The sequence below is a fragment of the Olea europaea genome, chromosome 13 (genome assembly GCF_002742605.1).
Source record: "Olea europaea var. sylvestris chromosome 13, O_europaea_v1, whole genome shotgun sequence".
Taxonomy (NCBI): domain Eukaryota; kingdom Viridiplantae; phylum Streptophyta; class Magnoliopsida; order Lamiales; family Oleaceae; genus Olea; species Olea europaea.
The window spans coordinates 10,572,983-10,591,957 of record NC_036249.1 but is presented as its reverse complement, the minus strand read 5'-3'; the positions used below and the strand labels follow the sequence as shown (position 1 = coordinate 10,591,957).

Here is an 18,975-nt window from a genome sequence, read left to right as displayed (position 1 = left end):
CTGGATCAGGCAATTGCGAAGGGTGATATAGGGGCAATACAAGATGCTCTTGTGATGGATGTACAGGACAACATAGCTGACAAAGTGATTCGAGAAGATAATATGGAGCTGTATGATCAAAATAATGCTCAAGGGGCTACTAATGACACTGGACCAGAGGTGATGGTTAGGATAGGAGAGGAACCGACAGTTACAACCCTATCTCATTTTGAAAACAGTACTCACCTTAAGAGATAAATGAGGAGGAATTTGGATATAGAACGAACACTTGAGGGGGCTGAGCAACAGCCGGACCTAACTATGTTTGATGTTGATCCAGATAATGAATTAGAAGAGCTTGCTATTGTTACGTATGAGACAGAACCAGAAACATTAGCCTCAACGAAACGGAGGCGGGGAGGTAATAGGAAGAAGGTGGTTTTGGGAATAACCACAAGATCAAATTTTTTTTTATTAATATGATGAATGTCATTATCTGGAATGCTAGAGGGGTTGTATCATCAAAGAGTCATTTAATGCAGTTAAATAAACAATATAAACCTTCCATCTTGGGAATTCTGGAACCTTTTGTATCTTTGGAAAAAATTGGTCGTTGGGCAAGGAACTTAAGGTTTGAAAACTTTTGTACTAATATGGATTATGGCGGTAAAATGTGGCTTTTTTGGTCTTCCGATATAGAATTTGATCAGATTCAGGTGTCATCTCAAATTCTTTCTGGATGGTTTTCTAGAGATGGAGTTCGTGTTCTTGGCTCCTTTGTATATGCTAATGTTCTCCAAGTTCATAGGAGAGAGCTTTCGGACCAGCTACGTGATCTAGATTGTGGTGGGGATGCTTTGTTCGTTGGAGGTGATTTTAATATTGTGCGGTCTGACGAGGAACATGTGGGGGGTTTGTTGCCCTCTACAAGTGGAAAGTTTGAATTTAATAAGGCTATTCATGATGTGGGTTTGATGGATATTCCTTTTGATGGTCCTAAGTTGTCGTGGGGTAATGGTAAACAGGGACTTCATCGTATATGGGCGAGACTGGACAGGATTCTAGTTAACCAACCGTTCAAGAATCAGTTCCAAGAGGTTTCCTTATCTTATCTGGATAGAACCTCATCTGATCATTGTCCCATGGTTCTGCGTTGCATGGAAGGAGAAGAGTTACATGGGCCTAAACCTTTTCGCTTCCTTAGGATGTGGTGCACGCATGAAGGCTTTTTGCCATTGGTCAAACAGGTGTGGAAAATGAAAGTTGATGGCTCTCCTATGGTCAAGATTTCTAGGAAGTTGCGGGCATTAAAAATTTACTTACGTCAATGGAATGCGGAGGTGTTTGGAAAAGTTCAACAGGAATTGGGTTATATGGAGGATAAGTTGACCCATCTTGAACATGCTCTTATTGAACACCATTCACAAGAGACCGAAAGGGAACTATTTCAATGTAGACAGAAACATTCAGCATGGCTTCAATGGAAGGAGATTTTTTGGAAACAAAAATCTCGTATTAAATGGCCGATGGAGGGAGATTCTAACACTAAGTTTTTCCATGCTAGTGTTAGAAATAAAATAAAAAGTTTGAGGATTGACCATATGGTGTTGGAGGATGGGTTGGCACTACATTCTGCAGATGAAGTGCACGAAGGAGCAATTCAATTTTTTCAATCATTGCTATCCGTCTCCCCTGTGAATGTGGTAGATTCAGAAATGGAACTTTTACAGCCAGTCATTGTAGCAACAGATAATGTCTCTTTGTGCAAAATGCCAGGGCTGGAAGAGGTTAAAGAGGCTTTATGGTCCACTCCTAGTGATAGTAGCCCGGGACCTGATGGGTTTAGTGCCAGTTTTTTTGTTCATGCTTGGGACATTGTCAAAGAGGATCTATTGGAAGTGGTGAAAGAATTTTTTGGGGGTAGGCCATTGACTACGGCTCTGGGTGCTACTAACATTGTCCTCGTTCCTAAGGTGGAAGCCCCTAGCAGTTTCGCTCAGTTTAGCCCATCAGTTTGTGCTCTGTGATTTATAAGGTGTTGTCAAAGATTATGGTCGCTAGATTAGCACCCCTACTTGAGGGGATCATTGCACGCGAACAAGCAGCTTTTGTTCGTGGGAGAAGCATCTTTGATAATATCTCTATAGCACAGGAGATGGTGCATGATTTACACAAAAAGGCGAGAGGTCATAATATATTGATGAAACTTGATATGACAAAAGCATATGACAGGGTCAATTGGAGTTTCTTACTGCTTGTTTTAAAGAAATTGGGTTTTTCGGAGGAATGGAGGAACCTCATCTTCAACTGTATTTCATCGCCATTTTTTTCCATCATGCTCAATGGAACGACGAAGGGTTTTTTCAAACCATCTCGTGGGTTGAGACAAGGTGACCCATTATCACCTTATCTCTTTATTTTGACACAGGAAATGCTCTCAAGGTTGATTAATCGAGATGTTGGTAATGGATTAGTGATACCTTTTCATGCAAAAGGAATGGTGGTTCACCATTTAGCATATGCTGATGATTTACTACTATTCTTCAATGGTGGTAAAAAATCGATAAGTAAAGTAATGGGGACTATAAGGCTGTACGAGTCTTTATCAGGGCAGTTAGTGAGTAAGGAGAAATCAATTTTGATTTTTTCGAAGCATATTACAAACTCTAGAAGAAGGAGTTTATTGGCTCTTACGGGGTTCCGAGAAGGTGGTTTGCCATGTACATATCTGGGGGTTCCACTTTATACAGGACGACTGACTGTTCATTTGTTTGATCCGTTGGTTGCGAAAATTCAAAAGAAGCTGGCAGGATGGAAAGGGCGACTTCTCTCCTTTGGTGGTAAGATCACTTTAATTAAACATGTTCTTTGTAGCATGCCGATTCATATCTTATCTGTGTTTAATCTTCCAAAGGGAATTCTTTATGTCCTGAATGGCATATTCTCCTCCTTCCTTTAGGGATCATCATATGGTAGTAAGAGGCGGAAATGGGTATCTATTTGTTTACCGATGGAGGAAAGGGGATTAGGTATTCGAGATCTAAAATAAATTCAAACTTCCATGTTCATGAAATTTGCTTGGAAATTAGTAGTGGGAGGTTCTTTTTGGTCTGATTTCTTTCAAGCCAAATATGTGAGATCGAAACCTATCAGCATGTTGAAGAGCTCCCCCACTCAATCCCGATTTTGGAGAGGGGTTATTGCAGTGCTCCCTATTGTTTTACAAAACTCCTTGCGGGGCATTCGAGGTGGTGATGCTAGTTTTTGGTTTGATCACTGGGTTGGAGAGCAACCTATTGCTGATTTGGGATTGAGGGTGATGGAACCAAGTCTAAAAGTTAAGGATGTGTTGCATACCTCAGGTTGGGATTATCCTCGCCTATGTGAATTGGTTGGGGAGAATGTGGCTAATGAAATTGTGATGTCTGGGATTCAATTGCGTGAGGGGAAAGATTATTATGTGTGGCAACCAAGTACGAATGGGAAGTTCTCTACAAAGTCAACCTAGGAACTTATTAGGCAAAAGGGAAATTTCTGCCCATGGAAAAAATGGTTGTGGCATTGTATGGTTCCCAAAAAAATGTCTTTTTTATGCTGGAGGGCTAGAAAAGGATGTTTACCTACTGATGAAATTATCCAATCTTTAGGGATTCCTTTGGCATCGAAATGTGATTGTTGTAAGGTGTTTGTTGTGGAATCTGTTAATCATACCCTATGTACAGGAGACATCGCTTTGAGAATATGGAAATATTTTGCCTCTCATCTTAACTTATGTTTACCACATGTGATCTCTTGGAAGGGCATGATGCAAGTTTGGTGGTCTCATTCCTCAAGTTCGACACAGCTTGGGATATTACGAGGTATCACTCCTATCATAATCTCTTGGACTCTATGGAAAGTATGATGTAGCGCTAGAATGGAAGGAATCCCTACCCAATGGCAAAGAGTGATTTGGATGGTTAAAAATGTTGTGACGGATACTGCAAGCCTTATTTCGAAGGTTCAAAGGTTATCCTATGGTGATGAACGCTGCTTGATTGCACTTCATTGTCCTGTTGCGCCCACGAAATCTGTTCAAGCAATTCCTATTTCTTGGAAAAAACCTCCACATTACAGTTTCAAATTAAATGTTGATGGAGCTGCTAGAGGAAACCCAGGAAAAGCTGGGGGTGGAGGACTGATCCGTGACTCCCAAGGAAAATTTGTTGTTGGTTTTTCACACCACTATGGCGTGTCTTCGAATGTAAGTGCTGAGGTTTTTGCTCTTAGAGATGGTCTACATTTATGTCACGATTTGGGTTTTTACGGGGTTATGGTGGAATCGGTGGTGCAATGGGTTATGAAGGGCAAATGCTCTATGTGGAGTTTGTATGATGTTTGGGAGGATGTCATGGGTTTGATTGGTAAGTTGGATGCGTGAGTGTCCCACGTCTTTAGAGAAGCAAATATGGCAGTGGATTTTCTTGCTAAGGAAGGTGCGGGTGGTTCTGACTTGGAACTTCACTCTCCAGATATTTTGCCAATGATCCTCTTTGGCATTTTGAGAACGGACAGATGGGAACTTCCATACCTACGAGGTTAACGATTTGTAGGTTTTTTGTTTTAGTTGTTTTGAGATGTAATCACGATTTTTCCTCCACCACAAGTGAGGCATTTATTTGAATAATAAAATTTAAATTAAAAAAAAAAAGTTAAACTTTGGCCAAGTATTGATAATGGTAGCTCAAGTCGGAATTTGCAGACCTTGCACTCCTTGTAATTTTTAGTCTTGCATCCTTTTTTTGCTTTCCAAACTTTTAATTTCCCCATTCTCATCTCTACTAAGAAATTCTACCAAAATTTAATTTTCTCTTTTAATATATTTGTTGATAGATAGATAATCTTCATCAACATAGTTTAACTACTCGAGGTCTAGAAATTACTTGGATGATGCGTTAAATTTGAGAACTTCTTGCTCATCTTCCTTCCAACCTCAAGATCGGCTAACATTTCTCCACGTTAATCAAGGTTCCATCAGTTGCTAAGAATTTTCGATCGAAGATAATTGGAATACCCCGATCTTCTTCTATGTCAAGAACAACGAAGTTCTCCGAAATATCAAAATTCCAGTATTAAGTTAATGCTACCACTTGTATCACATAAATCATTAAAGGAACGTGCTTCTCAATTGAAATAGGTAAAATAAAACTCTCTGGATCTTTTAGTTTAGAAGGTAGTTCATCTTGTATTCTTATGTTGATCTCATTTATCAGTGCCACAGCTTCAAATTCTAGAAGTTTTTCTCTTCTTTGGTATGATGTCCTTCAAGAATCTTGCATGACTTAGATATTCCTTTTCATCTTAATGAACGGGAGACTGATGTGAAGCAAGCACATCCAGAAGCTTTTAAAATTGTTGTTCTTGCTTTTGTTTCTTTTAACTTATGTAGAAACGTAATGGCAATCACATATTCATTAACAGGAGTGACCACTTTAGCTTGTGGAATATCTAAATTTGCCTTCACTCTATCATCTTTTATCTTTTTGGATCCTTCTAATTGCTCTTCGTAAGCAGTAGGCACTTTTGCAACCTATCACTTGACTGTAATTTTTGGCAATTGTACCACACTCCATGTAGTAATTGCATTAATCCATTCCTCCTCCATCTACTTTTGAAGTTTTTGGGAAAACATAATTAGAGGTACATATTCCTATGACTTTGTAGCTCTTTTTTTTTTTTTTTTTTTTGGCTACGGGCTGTCAATCATCTTCAACAACTCTAATGGCTAGCACTTAGTCCTTCAGATTAGTTTCGATTGGTAAAGCAGTTTGAAGCCTCCCAAAAATATCACGAGCTAGATGCCCTATTTGAGTTTTCTCACACTTCATGGCTATCAAATTATTTTGAAGGATTGTTTCAATCTTTAACATGAACTGCTCAATTCTCTTCACATTTTGACCTGTATTGTTCAAGAATTTATGCAACATCTCCTTAAATGAAGATTTATTCTCTTGCTGTTGAAACATAGGGTATGACTGTTGATTATTGTTTTGGTTGTTGTCCCAAAAGAAATTAGAATGACCACACGAACCCAGATTGTATGTATTGATATAAGGGTTATTTTACTGATGCTGAAAGTTATGTACATCATTCACTTCCTCTGTTGTATTTTGATATTCCTTATTGTTATGAGCACCACCAAATATTCGACAAACTAAGAATTTTTGTTTGCACAGCATTTGTTGAATTCAGAATGGACAAATAATCCATCACATTCTTTTCCAAAGTAGAAGATATTTGTGCTGATAGTTTGGAGATAGCGTCTATTTCACGTATATTTGATCACTTTTTGTATGTGGCTCTTTTGGAAGGCCACAAGGCTGCGTTGGTTGCCATGGTCTTATATAATTCCTCAACTTCATGGGTAACTTCAATCTGATAGACCCATTTGAAGCTGCATCCACTGATGTGTGGCATGATAGGTTCAGTCCAGTGTAGAAGTTATTGAACTTGAAAAGATTTCTTAATACCATGTGTGGGACTGATGAGAATCATGGAGGGTAAGCTAGTAAGAATCCATCACATGTTTTGAAGGGGTCGATAACTAGGCTAAGAGCAAAGAAGATCAAGGAAGCCATACAAGTACTAGTCAAAGCCAAATGGGCCGAGAGTTCAAGTACAATGAGCAAGATACCAAGTTTCAAGATGAGCAGAAAGAAAAAAGATGTACGAAAATGCACATGACGTTTAGCTTACCTGTCGAATTTAATCTGTTAGATAATAACGTTATCAAACCTTCAGGGTCAAATTCCATTGTTTAAAAGCCCATTTTAGGTTTTTTTTTTCCATTTTGAGTAAATATAAGGGTATTTTTGTTATTTTATCATGTTTATCAAGTTTTTTTTAGTTTAAGCCAAACTCTATTGTTTTACAAGTTAATTAGGTTTGTTTGAGTCTATAAAAGGTTTTATTAATTGTACAACATTAACACATTATTTTGAGAAATTATTATAAAATGGGGATTCGCTTACAATCTTGTTCTTAACTGAACTAGCCGGAACTTATTAAAGATTTTCAATCTCTTATGCCGTTCAACATTTCAAGCCATTGGTCTTGATTCAAGAAATCATTGGGTCTAGATTTTTCATCTGATTTTATCTTTCTTGGGGTTCATATCAAATCTTGTATGAGTTCCAGGATATATCTTGCAATGGGTTTCCTGATGAGTGTGTAGCACTCATGATATGAATACTATTTAAACTCAATATTTGTTTGTTTTTAAGAGTTTTAAAACATTTCGATTTGTGTTTTCCTATTTTGTTATAGGTTAGGTAAAATGGTGGAGAAGGTATGGATGTGGAGCTTAAAAGAACCAAAGAGTGATGATGATATGAATTGAGGAGAAAAAGATACAGAGATAGGCAAGGAAATAGGAGCCCAAAACGAATAGGACCTATGCACCACATACATTGCTCCCAAGCGCTCCCAAATTTTAACCAGTAGCGCCCAAGCATTTAGATCTCTTTCCTAAAATTTCATTTTCATCCACTTACTATCATATCTTCCCTCAATGAGTATTCGCTTTCTCCACTGAATTGTAGTACGGAATCATCCCCAAAGATCTCGGTCAGAGCATGCATATGCCAAACGTGAAAACCCCCTGAAGCCACGGGCAGAACACCTGGTATTCTTGTTTCTTTAGTACCTCCAATGGTTCCTATCCCTATCATGTTCTTTGGATTATTTATAAGTGGTATTCAAGTTTGATTCTTCAATGGATCATAAAAAAACACTTTTCGAAGATCTTTTCCTTCTCTTCGGGAGCGGAGCCTATCTCTATTAATCGAAAGTGGGATTCATCCTGTATTGTTTCCTTTCCATTCACCCGGATTTCTTCTGTTTCATCAACAACCTTAGCATCGTCCTCCACAGCCTGAACCACACAGCAAGTATTATGTAATACGTCTTGAGATTGAGTATGGAATTCTTTTTACTCACTTTAAATTGAGTATCTGTTTCCCTCCCTTTCCTGCTAGGATTGGAAATCCTGTATTTATTTTAAAAATAGAATTGTAATTGATACTAATGTTCAAAAAATTAGTAAAGACCCTCCTGGCCCAACCCTAGACACTCTAAGATCATTTTTCAAACTTGCTACTATTTGAGTCAAGAGATAGATAAATAGACACATCACATTGCACTAATTGGGGGTGCAGAATTTTCTCAATTCTAATTGATTAGGCGTATTATCCCAGTTCTTTTGAGTAATATATCTAGAAATGCCCCTTGATACCTTCTTAACACCATTTCTTTTCCATAGATAATATGACTTACTCTATTCCAAATCAATTGAGCAGTCATTACTAAGATATGGATATATCCATTTCATGTCAAAACAGATTCCTTATTTGTAAATCGAGTCCTTTAGTGAGTCTGATTATCCTGCGCTACAGATTTCAGGGTTAACTTATCCATAAAAAGCCCAATTAACCTTAACTCGAGATAAAATAAAATGAATAATAAATGCAAATTTAGAAGGGACTTTTGAAGCATATTTGATGATGGCAAATCAAGAGATCGGGGTAATCAAAAGAAGAGATGGCTAGAAGAGAATTGATTCAACTCCAAAACTATTTTTTCTCTTTTTCTTCTCTATGCTATTGATTATGAATTTGAATTTTTCGTATTTGTCAATCATAAACTAATTCGTTCATCTAAAGTTTGATTTAATATATACTTGAGACTATGTTTTGATTTTCAATAATTAATTGATTGATTTGATGTTTAAGATTCGACACTCAAGAGAGGAAACCTTAGACGTGATCATAGAATAACAAAACCTAAGTTTTATAGGTTCAAGTGAACCTATAAATCCTTTGAAGCATTTTAAATAAAAACCATAAAACTTGTGTATTTCTAGATTTTGATTTTGATTAAATATTGGATTTGAAATTTATGAATGATTTTGACTCTATATTCAAGAGAGGAAGTAGAAACATATTAGGATCTGGCTTATAAACTTAGAAAACGAATTGGAGATAAATAAAGAATTAAGAGACATAGTTGATAGTTAGACGAAATCAAAGCCTCAGGTTCTCCTTATATTGTTTTAATTCTTAAAATTTTGCATTCAATCATTGATTTAGTCAAACAATCACTTTAGATTTAACTAAATTATATTGATCATATTAATTCGATTGTGTAGATAAAACAAGGGCTATTTAATCATAGTACGTAGTAGGAATTTAATCATCGATCCATGCAGGTTCAAAATCCTAACTTATCATTATATTATAAAATTTGACATCGTACGCTTGCAACGTAATTTACAACTAACAAGTTTTTGGCGTCGCTGTCGGGAATTGATTTATTTTATCTTTATTAATATTATTATCAATTAGCTTTGATTTTAATTTAGAATTTTTTATTTTTAATTGTTTGTTTGTTGGTGTTTCAGCAATGTATGCAAAGAACAAGAGTTTTGAATCACGTCGCTTTGATCCTGAGATCGAAAAACCATTTAGGAGATTAACGGCTATAAGGAAAAATGAAACTGAAGCAATAGCAACCAACAAAAACCAACAAGAGCGAGCTATTCGAGATTATGGCTGACCAATTGTCAATGACAATTACTCTGGTATTACATGTCAAACTATTGCTGCAAATAGCTTTAAACTAAAGTCTGGATTGATTAGCATGGTGCAGTAAAATCAGTTTGGGAATCTCTATTAGAAGATCCAAATGTTCATCTTGCTACCTTTTTTGAGATTTGTGATACTGTGAAGATGAATAATAATTAGAGTGAATGGTACCATTACTACTTGGGAAGGGAAGGCTCATAAATTCATTGTCAAGTTCTTTCTTCTTTCCAAATCAGCTCAATTTGCGGAGTAAGATTGAGTAATTTAAACAAGCTGACTTTGACCCATTTTATGAGGCATAAGAGAGCACCAAGGAGTTACTTAGAAGATGCCATCAGCATGGTTATCAGAATTGAATGTAGATTGAGATATTTTCTAACGGGTTGAATTGGTAAGACAAAACGATGGTTGTTGCTGCTGAAGGTGGAACCTTAATGTCTAAGACCCTAATGGCTAAGACTACAGATGATGATTATTCCTCTCTGGATGAAATAACCACCAACAATTATCAATGCCAAGTGAGCATTCAAGGGAGAAAATTATTGGTCATAATGAGGTGGGTCTCATTACTGCTCTTGCAGCTTAGATGTCATTGCTTACTTACAAATAGCTGTGTTGACTACACAAGGAATGCAGCAAAAAGCAAATTTGACTATAGTTACTTCGATACTACACTAGAATGATATGGAGAAGTAACTAGTCTATTAATAAACACTTGAAATTTCAACCAAAGAGAAAATAACTTATCAAACTACTACCATCCAATGTTGCAAAATCATGAGAATGTTTCTTATGGTAGCACTAGGAATGTACTCCAACCTTTTACTGAGATCAATAATCAAGCTTCCGAAGGGAAACCATCATTAGAAGATGTCTCGAGAACTTTTATTTCCAAGATTAGGTCAAGATTTTACAAGGATGAGGTGCGACTAGACAATATTAAGACTCATTTGAGTAACATGGGGGCCATAGTGAAATCTCTTAAGGTGCGAATCATTCAACTAGATACTTCAATAAATTATCAATTGAAAGGAAAATTTCCTAGTGATAAATAGGTAAACCTAAGGGAATATTTCAATGCCATCACTGTGAGAAACGGTAAAGAAGTTTATGATAGCAAGCCTAACGCGTCTTTAATTTCTACAAATGCTTCTAAAATGGCGATTTGAAGATTAGAAAATTGAATCAGAGAAACAAAGAAGGCTCCTAAGCTCAATTCAATTTTATTTTCTAACAATCCACCAATTATAAAACCACCACTTCCATACCCATGGAGATTCTAGAATAAAAAAACCCTTCTCCCACGGGAGATGAGTCAGACTTGGGCTATTTGAACTAGAAAAAAAAAGGCGTGATTCCCCCTTGGGAGCACTTTCATCCGAATCTCCTGCATAGTTTGCTAAGCTACTAAATTTTCAAGAAGATTCATACAAACTTTTTGCAAACAAATTGGCAAATGATAAATTATGCCAAGTTCATGAAAAAATAATGCTAAAGAAGAGGAAGCTAGAAGAGTACGAAATAGTGAAGCTATCAGAAGAGATCGATCCCCTCCCTCTTCGAAAGGATTCGACATCGACTATGTATCTATATCATAGAGAGAAAGATCAAAGATACTAAAAGTAGCTGAAACATTATACTCACTAGGAATATCTAGTTTGTAGGCATTGTCATTAATTATTTCAAGGACTTGAAATGGACCATCTTCCCATGGCTACAAGTTCAATTTTCTTTGTCCTCGAAAATGTTCCTATCTCAAATGTACCCAAACCCAATCCTTGGGTTCAAATGTTCTTTTTCTCAATATACAATCTTACCTTTTGATGGAGTGAATTCACCAAGTCAACCTTATTCTTTCCATCTAAGCTATCTCTTTCATCAACAGGTAAAGGAATTAAATCCAAAGATGTTAGTGAATTAAAATCATAGACAATTTCAAAGGGCAAAAAGGAAGTAGTAGAATGTGTGACCCTGTTATACGCAAATTCAATGTATTTTAAACATTTCACAACTCTTCAAATTTTTATTAACTATAGTGTGTAACAATTGTATCATGGTCATATTACCAAGCCATTTTTGTCCGTCGGTTTGTGAGTGACAAGTAGTAGAAAACAATAACATGGTGCTTAACTTATTTCACAAAATAGCCAAAAGTGACTAAGGAATTTAACATCCCTATCCAATACAACGCTCCTAGAAATCCCATGTAAGTGCACTACTTTCTTAAAGGATAGATCCACAATATTAGTGGCATCATCAGTTTTATGATATGGAACGAAATGTACCATCTTACTAAATTTATCTACCTCTACAAATATGGAATCTCTTCCCTTCTTAGTCCTAGGTAAGCTCAATCAACCCAAGATTCACTAGGAATAGGTAAGGGTATATACAATCCTTGAGGTAAAATCTTAGACTTAGCCCTTTTACAAGTGATGCATCTACTACAAAGCTGATCCAATATCAATTTTTATCTTAGGCCAGTAAAAATGTTCACCTAACATCTTTAAGGTGTTCTTAACCCCAAAATGACCCAGTAAACCTCCATTATTTGCTTCATGTACTAACAATGCTCTCATTGAACATTTAGGAATACACAACTTGTTTCCCAAAATAAATATTCTTTATGCCTAAAGAATCTATCTATAGTACCTTATCACATGATTCGTATATATTAGAAAAGTTCGGGTCAGTAGCATACATGTCCTTAACATATTCAAATCCTAACAATTTAGCACCTAACAAAGTTAGAAGTACATACCTTCTTGAAAAAGCATCTGCTACCATATTTTCTTTACATTGTTTGTACCGTTACATATGAAAATATCTCGATGAACTCCATCCATTTTGTATGCCTCTTGTTTAGCTTTCTTTGACCCCTCAAATGCTTTAAGGAATCATGGTCAGTGTGCATCACGAACTCCTTTGACCATAGATAGTGCTATCGCGTCTCAACGCTCATACAAGTGCATATAACTCATTGTCATATGTAGGGTAATTGAGAGTTGTTCTACTTAGCTTTTCACTGAAGTAAACTATTGGCTTTCTATCTGCATTAAAACAGCTCCAATACCTATTATTAAGGCATCACATCCAATTTCAAAAGTTTTGTCAAAGTTAGAAAGTGATAAAACTGGTGCTTTATACAACATATCTTTAATAGTATTAAATGCATGTTTTTGTTCAACGCCCCATTGAAATCCTACACTTTTTCTTGATAATTTCCATGAGTGGTATGGCAATTGTGCTAAAGTCTTTAAAAAAAAACCTATGGAAGCTAGCTGAACCGTTAAAGTTTCGTACCTCAATTATGCTTTTAGGTGTTGGTCATTCCTTGATAGCCTTGATTTTCTCCACATCCACTTCTATCCCATTTGCACTAACAACATATCCAAGATAAATAAACTTTTTCCATGCAAAATGTATATTTTTTTAAAATTAACGCAATGTTGTTCTTGTTTTAAGACCACAAGCACACATATTAAATGCCCTATATGCTCATTTAAGTCTTTACTACATATCAAAATGCCATCGAAGTAAAATACTATGAATTTACCTATGAGAAATGCATAACATGATTCATTTATTGTATAAACGTGCTAGGTGTATTAGTAACTAAAAATGACATGACTAACCACTCATACAACCTATATTCAGTTTTAAAAAAGGTTTTCCATTCATCTCCTACCATCATCCTAATTTGTTGATAACCACTTTTAAGATCAATTTTTTACTAAATATGCACGAGTCATGTAATTCATCTAACATACCATATAACCTATAAATAAGATGATTGATAAGTGTATTTTTACACACTTATTCGAGCCACAAAATATGATTATTTCCTGTTAAATATAGTGGAATATGGCTTAATTCAATTAAATCTTATTTTCTAGTACTATCTTGATGGATGTGACGGAATTCAAGAGAAAAGATGCGAAAAAGGACCAAAATGAAAGAAAATGAAAATTTGGGGACTAAAGTACAAATAACCAAAAGGCGAATCGAAAATGCAAACAAGCTAAGTATCAACTCGGGGATAATATAGGATGATCAAAGGAAGAAAAAGAAGAAAAATGGCCAAAACGAAGAAAAATTAAAGTTTAGGGACCAAAGTGCAATTATCCAAAAGATGACCTGAAGAAGAAATCGACGACTTGAAGCACATTTGGGGGGTTATGCTTTATATATGTTCATTCATTTCTCTTCACTATCCGTTTACACTGGGTGATCTAATACCTACTATGCACCTTTGCAGGATGCTGCTTAAAAGAACATCCAAGGGAAAGGAAAAAGTGGGATCCTCATTAGGCACCGCACACACCAGAGTGCTTGAAGGGGGCGTAAGGAGATTTCTCACCCCCAAGATTGCAGCTCACTTTTCGAACATTGTTAGCCATTGGGCAACACTTCCAGAGAGGCCCGTTAAGTTGGATGATTTTCCCTGTTTTGAGATAGTCACCTTGGTCTAAATTTGTGGATGGGAGAAAGTGGTATAATGACCTCACCCATTATGTGAAAACTTAGTCAATGAGTTCTATGCAAACTTCAATACCGAGATCAATACTCCTGGGTCGGAACATTTGCATCAGACGTGGGTTAGGGAAAAATGGATCATGATCTCGCTAGAAGTCATCCATGACTATTATCAGGTGAGTTAGAACAATGTGGTCCCCATCCTGGGTAATTTCAGTCGGAATGGGGTAGCCAAAGAACTCTTAAGACGGGAAAATGCATAGCCCCTCCCAACAGCAGATTGGCACCAGATCAAGCTCACGCCATCTATAGCCATCCTATGGCTATTCACGTGTCACAATATTGAACACATCTCACATAGGATAACATTCACTAATCCGAAGGCGGGGTTCATATATCATCGGGCTCGGGGAAACAAAATTGATCTAGCCACCTACATCTATAATCAAATACACATAATTGGAACATGGGATGACAGATATAGTTCACTGATATTCCCGAGTCTAATCAGTGAGATTTGTAAGGCTATAAGTGTCACCATCTACCAGGGAAAGCACCTGAGAAATCTAGCCTATTCATCAAGCGTACTGCACTGGAGGCTTAGGATCGAGCCAGGGAAAATCATCAAGAAAAGTTGGAGAACGAGCATCATAAACAACATCAGGCCGAAGCAGGACAGGTAGCTGAAGATGTGGAGATGCCATGGGCTCTTCCAATACTGGTTGATGTTGACACGTAGCTATTGAGGCAGATGTTTACTACTATGACCAGGTCCGGTCGAGACCTTCAAAGCCTCCAACAGGCATTTGAGGTTATGCGCACTAACATCCAGTAGGTGCGGGATGACATGCGCATCACATGAAATTTTGCATCAAATGCTAGCAGAGAGTCCCTAACAGCACAAAAAGAAATTGACACCATGAACAAGTGGCTAAGCATGTATGTCGGTTGGGTAGACGACATACAGCTACGGGCTAATGTGACTTAGAACCGTCTAGACAGTTTGGAGACCAGGGTTCGAGATATGCAGGCGAGTAGCCTAGCAGTCCGAGTTGTTGAGGCAGATCTTGAACCTCTTACCCCCACCACCAGGAGACGACACTGCAGGTCCAAACTTTCCATCACTACCACCATACTTGTGTGAGCTTGATAGCCTGGCATGCTATGATGTGATTATTGAAATAGGTATGCACTATGAACTATGGATATGGTGCAAAAATTTGATTAACTTGTACTTGTTGATGTGATACTTAACATTTTTGTTGCGCAGACACTCATGTTCTACATGTTAGGTTAGTGATTGGGATTGTGATCAAGTATGAGAAAATCGAAAACCCTCCACTGTATTAAGCCATAAACCATATGACAGATAGTTTGGAGATGGTTAAATAATTATGGGAAACTTGGAGACAGGTAGAGGTTCCGTGTATGAAATTGTATTGTGTGAATTGCCTAGACCAATAAGGTGAAAGTTTTAAGTTGGGGCTTGGTTATGTAAACTGAATGTCTAGAAAAACAAAGAGGGGCATAAAACTAATTTGTGTGAAAATAACACTCTTTCTAAGCCTTTATGACTCGAGCAAGTAAGCCTGTAAGGGTATTTTGAAACCTGGTGCACTAAGGCCAACTGGTCTGGGAGTCACGGTCCAAAGCTCGCTAAAGGAGTCATATAGAAAGCAAGAGGGAGAGAAGTTAATATAAATTCATCTGATCAAGCCTTTATAGCTCTAGTGAATAAGCCAGCAAGGGTCTAAAACTTGATGCCTTAAAACCAACTGATTTGGGAGTCATCGGCCTAAAGTTCTTTACAGAGGTTATATAGAAAACAAATGAGAAGATGACCAAAAAAAATTATATTTTCAAAAAATAAGTGAGTAAAAGATGTAATGATGTGGAGAAAGCCCTTGGACATTTGGTTGATAAAACAACACCTTAATGCGACGCTAGTAACTTGTTAACCTTAAGGGTCGAAGCACTCAAAACCAAGAGAGCCTTTACTTGTGGACATGTGAACTTGTAGTAGTGAGATCTATCCAAGGTAAGAAAGGGTAAGACTGTAGATACTTAAACTCCTAACTTTAGAACATACCCAAAAAAAATTGAGTGAAAAGACTAACTTTGGGGGTGAGTGTATCTCTCGAGCGAACTAAGGATATATCAGATCACTTTGCTTCGGGATTAACCCATCATGAGCCTAATATGTTGGCATAAGTTAACACACACACGTTGAGTATGCATTTAACAGGTAAGGGTTGATTTTATTCTTGCACTATTGAAATTGTTCCTTGTGTTAATTTCTGAATTCCAATCCTGAGACTTGACAGGTTATCAAGCCATTTTTATGTAGAGTTATGTCACTATTTTGTTTGAGAACAAACAATTGTTCAAGTTTGTGAATTTGATAAGTGTGTTTTTACACACTTATTCGAGCCACAAAATATGACTATTTCTTGATAAATATGTTTCGTAGGACTATCTTGATAGATGTGATGGAATTCAAGAGAAAAGATGCGAAAAAGGAACAAAATGAAAGAAAATGAAAGTTTGGGGACTAAACTGCAAATAAATAAAAGGTGAATCGAGAACTCAAACGAGTTAAGTATCGACTCAGGGATAATACAAGATGATCAAAGGAAGAAAAAGAAGAAAAAGGGCCAAAATTAAGAAAAATGAAAGTTTAGGGACTAAATTGTAATTTTTTGAAAGATGACCCTAAGAAGAAATCGACGACTTGAATGAGCTAAGAACTAATTATACACATCCATCTTGAAGTACGTTTGAGGGGGTTATGTTTTATATATGTTCCTTCATATTTCTTCACTATCCATTTATACTTGGTAGTCTATTATCTACTATGCACCTTTGTAGGATGCCGCCTAAAAGAACATCTAAAGAAAAGGAAAAAGTTGGATCCTCATCAGAAAAATGCACGCATTAGAGAGCCCAAAAGGGGGTAAGGAGATTTCTCACCCCCAAGACTGTAGCCCACTTTCCGGACATTTTTAGCCATTGGGCAACACTTCGAGAGAGACCCGTTAAGTTGGATAATTTTCCTTGTTTTGAGATAGTCACCTTGGTCCAAATTTGTGGATGGGAGAAATTGGTAGAACGGCCTGACCCAGTCTATGAAAACTTAGTTAAGGAGTTCTATGCAAACTTTAATACCAAGATCTATACTCCTGGGTCGGAACATTTGCATCAAACGTAGGTTAGGGAAAAATGAATTATGTTCTCGTTAGAGGTTATCCATGACTATTATCAGCTGAGTTGGAATAACGTACTCCCCATCCCAGATAATTGCAATTGAAATGAGGTAGCCAAGGTACACTTGGGACGGGAAAAAGCATGGCCCCTCCCAACAGTAGATTGACATTAGATCGAGCTCGAGCTATCTATAGTCATCCTATGGCTATTCATGTATCATAATATTGAACCCATCTCACATAGGACAACATTCACTAATCCGAAGGCAACGTTTATATACCATCTGGTTCAGGAAAACAAAATTGATCTGGCCACCTACATCTATAATCAAATGCACACAATTGGAACATGGGGTGACAGACATAATTCACCGATATTCCCGAGCCTAATCAATAGGATTTACATGGCTGTACGTGTCACCATCCCACCAGGGGAAGCACATGAGAAACCTAGCACATTCATCGAGCGCATTATACTAGAGGCTCAAGATCAAGCTACGAAAAATCATCAAGAAAAGTTGGAGAAACGAGCGCCGTAGGCAACAGCAGGTCGAAGCAGGATAGGCAGCCGAAGATGTGGAGATGCTACAGGCTCCACCACCAACTGATGTTGACATGCAGCTATTGAGGTAGATGTTTACTACTACGATCGGGTCCAGCCGAGATATTCAAAAGCCTCCAGTAACTATTTGAGGCTATGTGCATTGACATCCAGCAGGTGCGGGATGACATGCGCGTCACATTAAATTTTGCATCAAATGCCAGCAGAGAGTCCCTAGCAGCACGAAAAGAAGTTGACATCGTAAACGGGCAGCTTGAATGAGCTAAGCACCAATTGGATGCTATCTTGGATTGATGGAAAGAGGAAAATGAGGAAAAGAGGTCAGAATTGGAGTAAATCAAGTTCGGGGACCAAATTAACACAATTTGGAAATTTGCATTACTATGCGACCGCATAGTAATAACTCCATGTGGCCACATCCACCCCAACAGGGAGTTCAAGGGTCTAAACTAATTCAACTATGTGGTCGCATAGCATATAGCTATGCAGTCGCATTGGTCTTTTCGGGGGCCGAATTCTACAGTTTCCCGTTTTCGTTAAAAGTCTTGTGCAACTTCATTAGGATGCGATGTATAAACCCTAAAACCATCAAATTAGAGGAAGAATGCTTGGGTAAGAAAAAAAAACTCATATCGGAGAGGATTTTACACCATAATCACGAAGAAAAACACGAAGACCAACTGGATTACACTCCAAATCTCATATCGATGATGTCGTTTCTTACAACTATTATGTATTTTGTTCTTTTCCCTATGTTAGGCTAGGTTTTCATGTACCAGGAGATCGATGAACTTCGTGCTGTAATTTTTAATTTCTAGTTTTTGCAAATTTGACATTGAAACAAGTTTCTTGAATCTGGAATGATTTATATACAATCAATTACTTCAATAATTATGTGCACGTAAGTACATGAATGTTGTGACTTATTTCATGCATCCAAGAAAAGGAGAATGAGTCGACAGGGTATAAATCATCGTGGGGTCCAATAGGGGATAGAGATATATCGCCATGCCTTACGTAAATCTTTAAGTGCTCACAATACTACATGCATTCTTGTATACTTGCACTTATCATAGAGATATATGCCGATGAGATATGAGAGTAGGTTCAAGTTTACTCGAAAGAGATTGTTGGA

At 37.2% G+C, this 18,975-nt stretch overlaps 1 protein-coding gene across 1 annotated transcript; it reads left to right on the top strand.

Moving 5' to 3' along the window:
• The first annotated feature begins 237 nt into the window (after positions 1–237).
• Positions 238–2,006, top strand: LOC111408437. Its single transcript, XM_023038198.1, has 2 exons — positions 238–414; positions 522–2,006. Exons 1-2 carry the CDS (start codon positions 238–240, stop codon positions 2,004–2,006), a joined length of 1,662 nt encoding a protein of 553 aa, XP_022893966.1.
• Positions 2,007–18,975: the final 16,969 nt, after the last annotated feature.

Excerpts from the sequence above, each read along its gene's own strand:
- LOC111408437 (XM_023038198.1), top strand. The coding sequence starts at position 238 with ATGAGGAGGAATTTGGATATAGAACGAACACTTGAGGGGGCTGAGCAA. Across the intron at positions 415-521 it reads GGGGAGGTAATAGGAAGAAG|TTAAATAAACAATATAAACC; the intron begins GTGGTTTTGGGA and ends CATTTAATGCAG.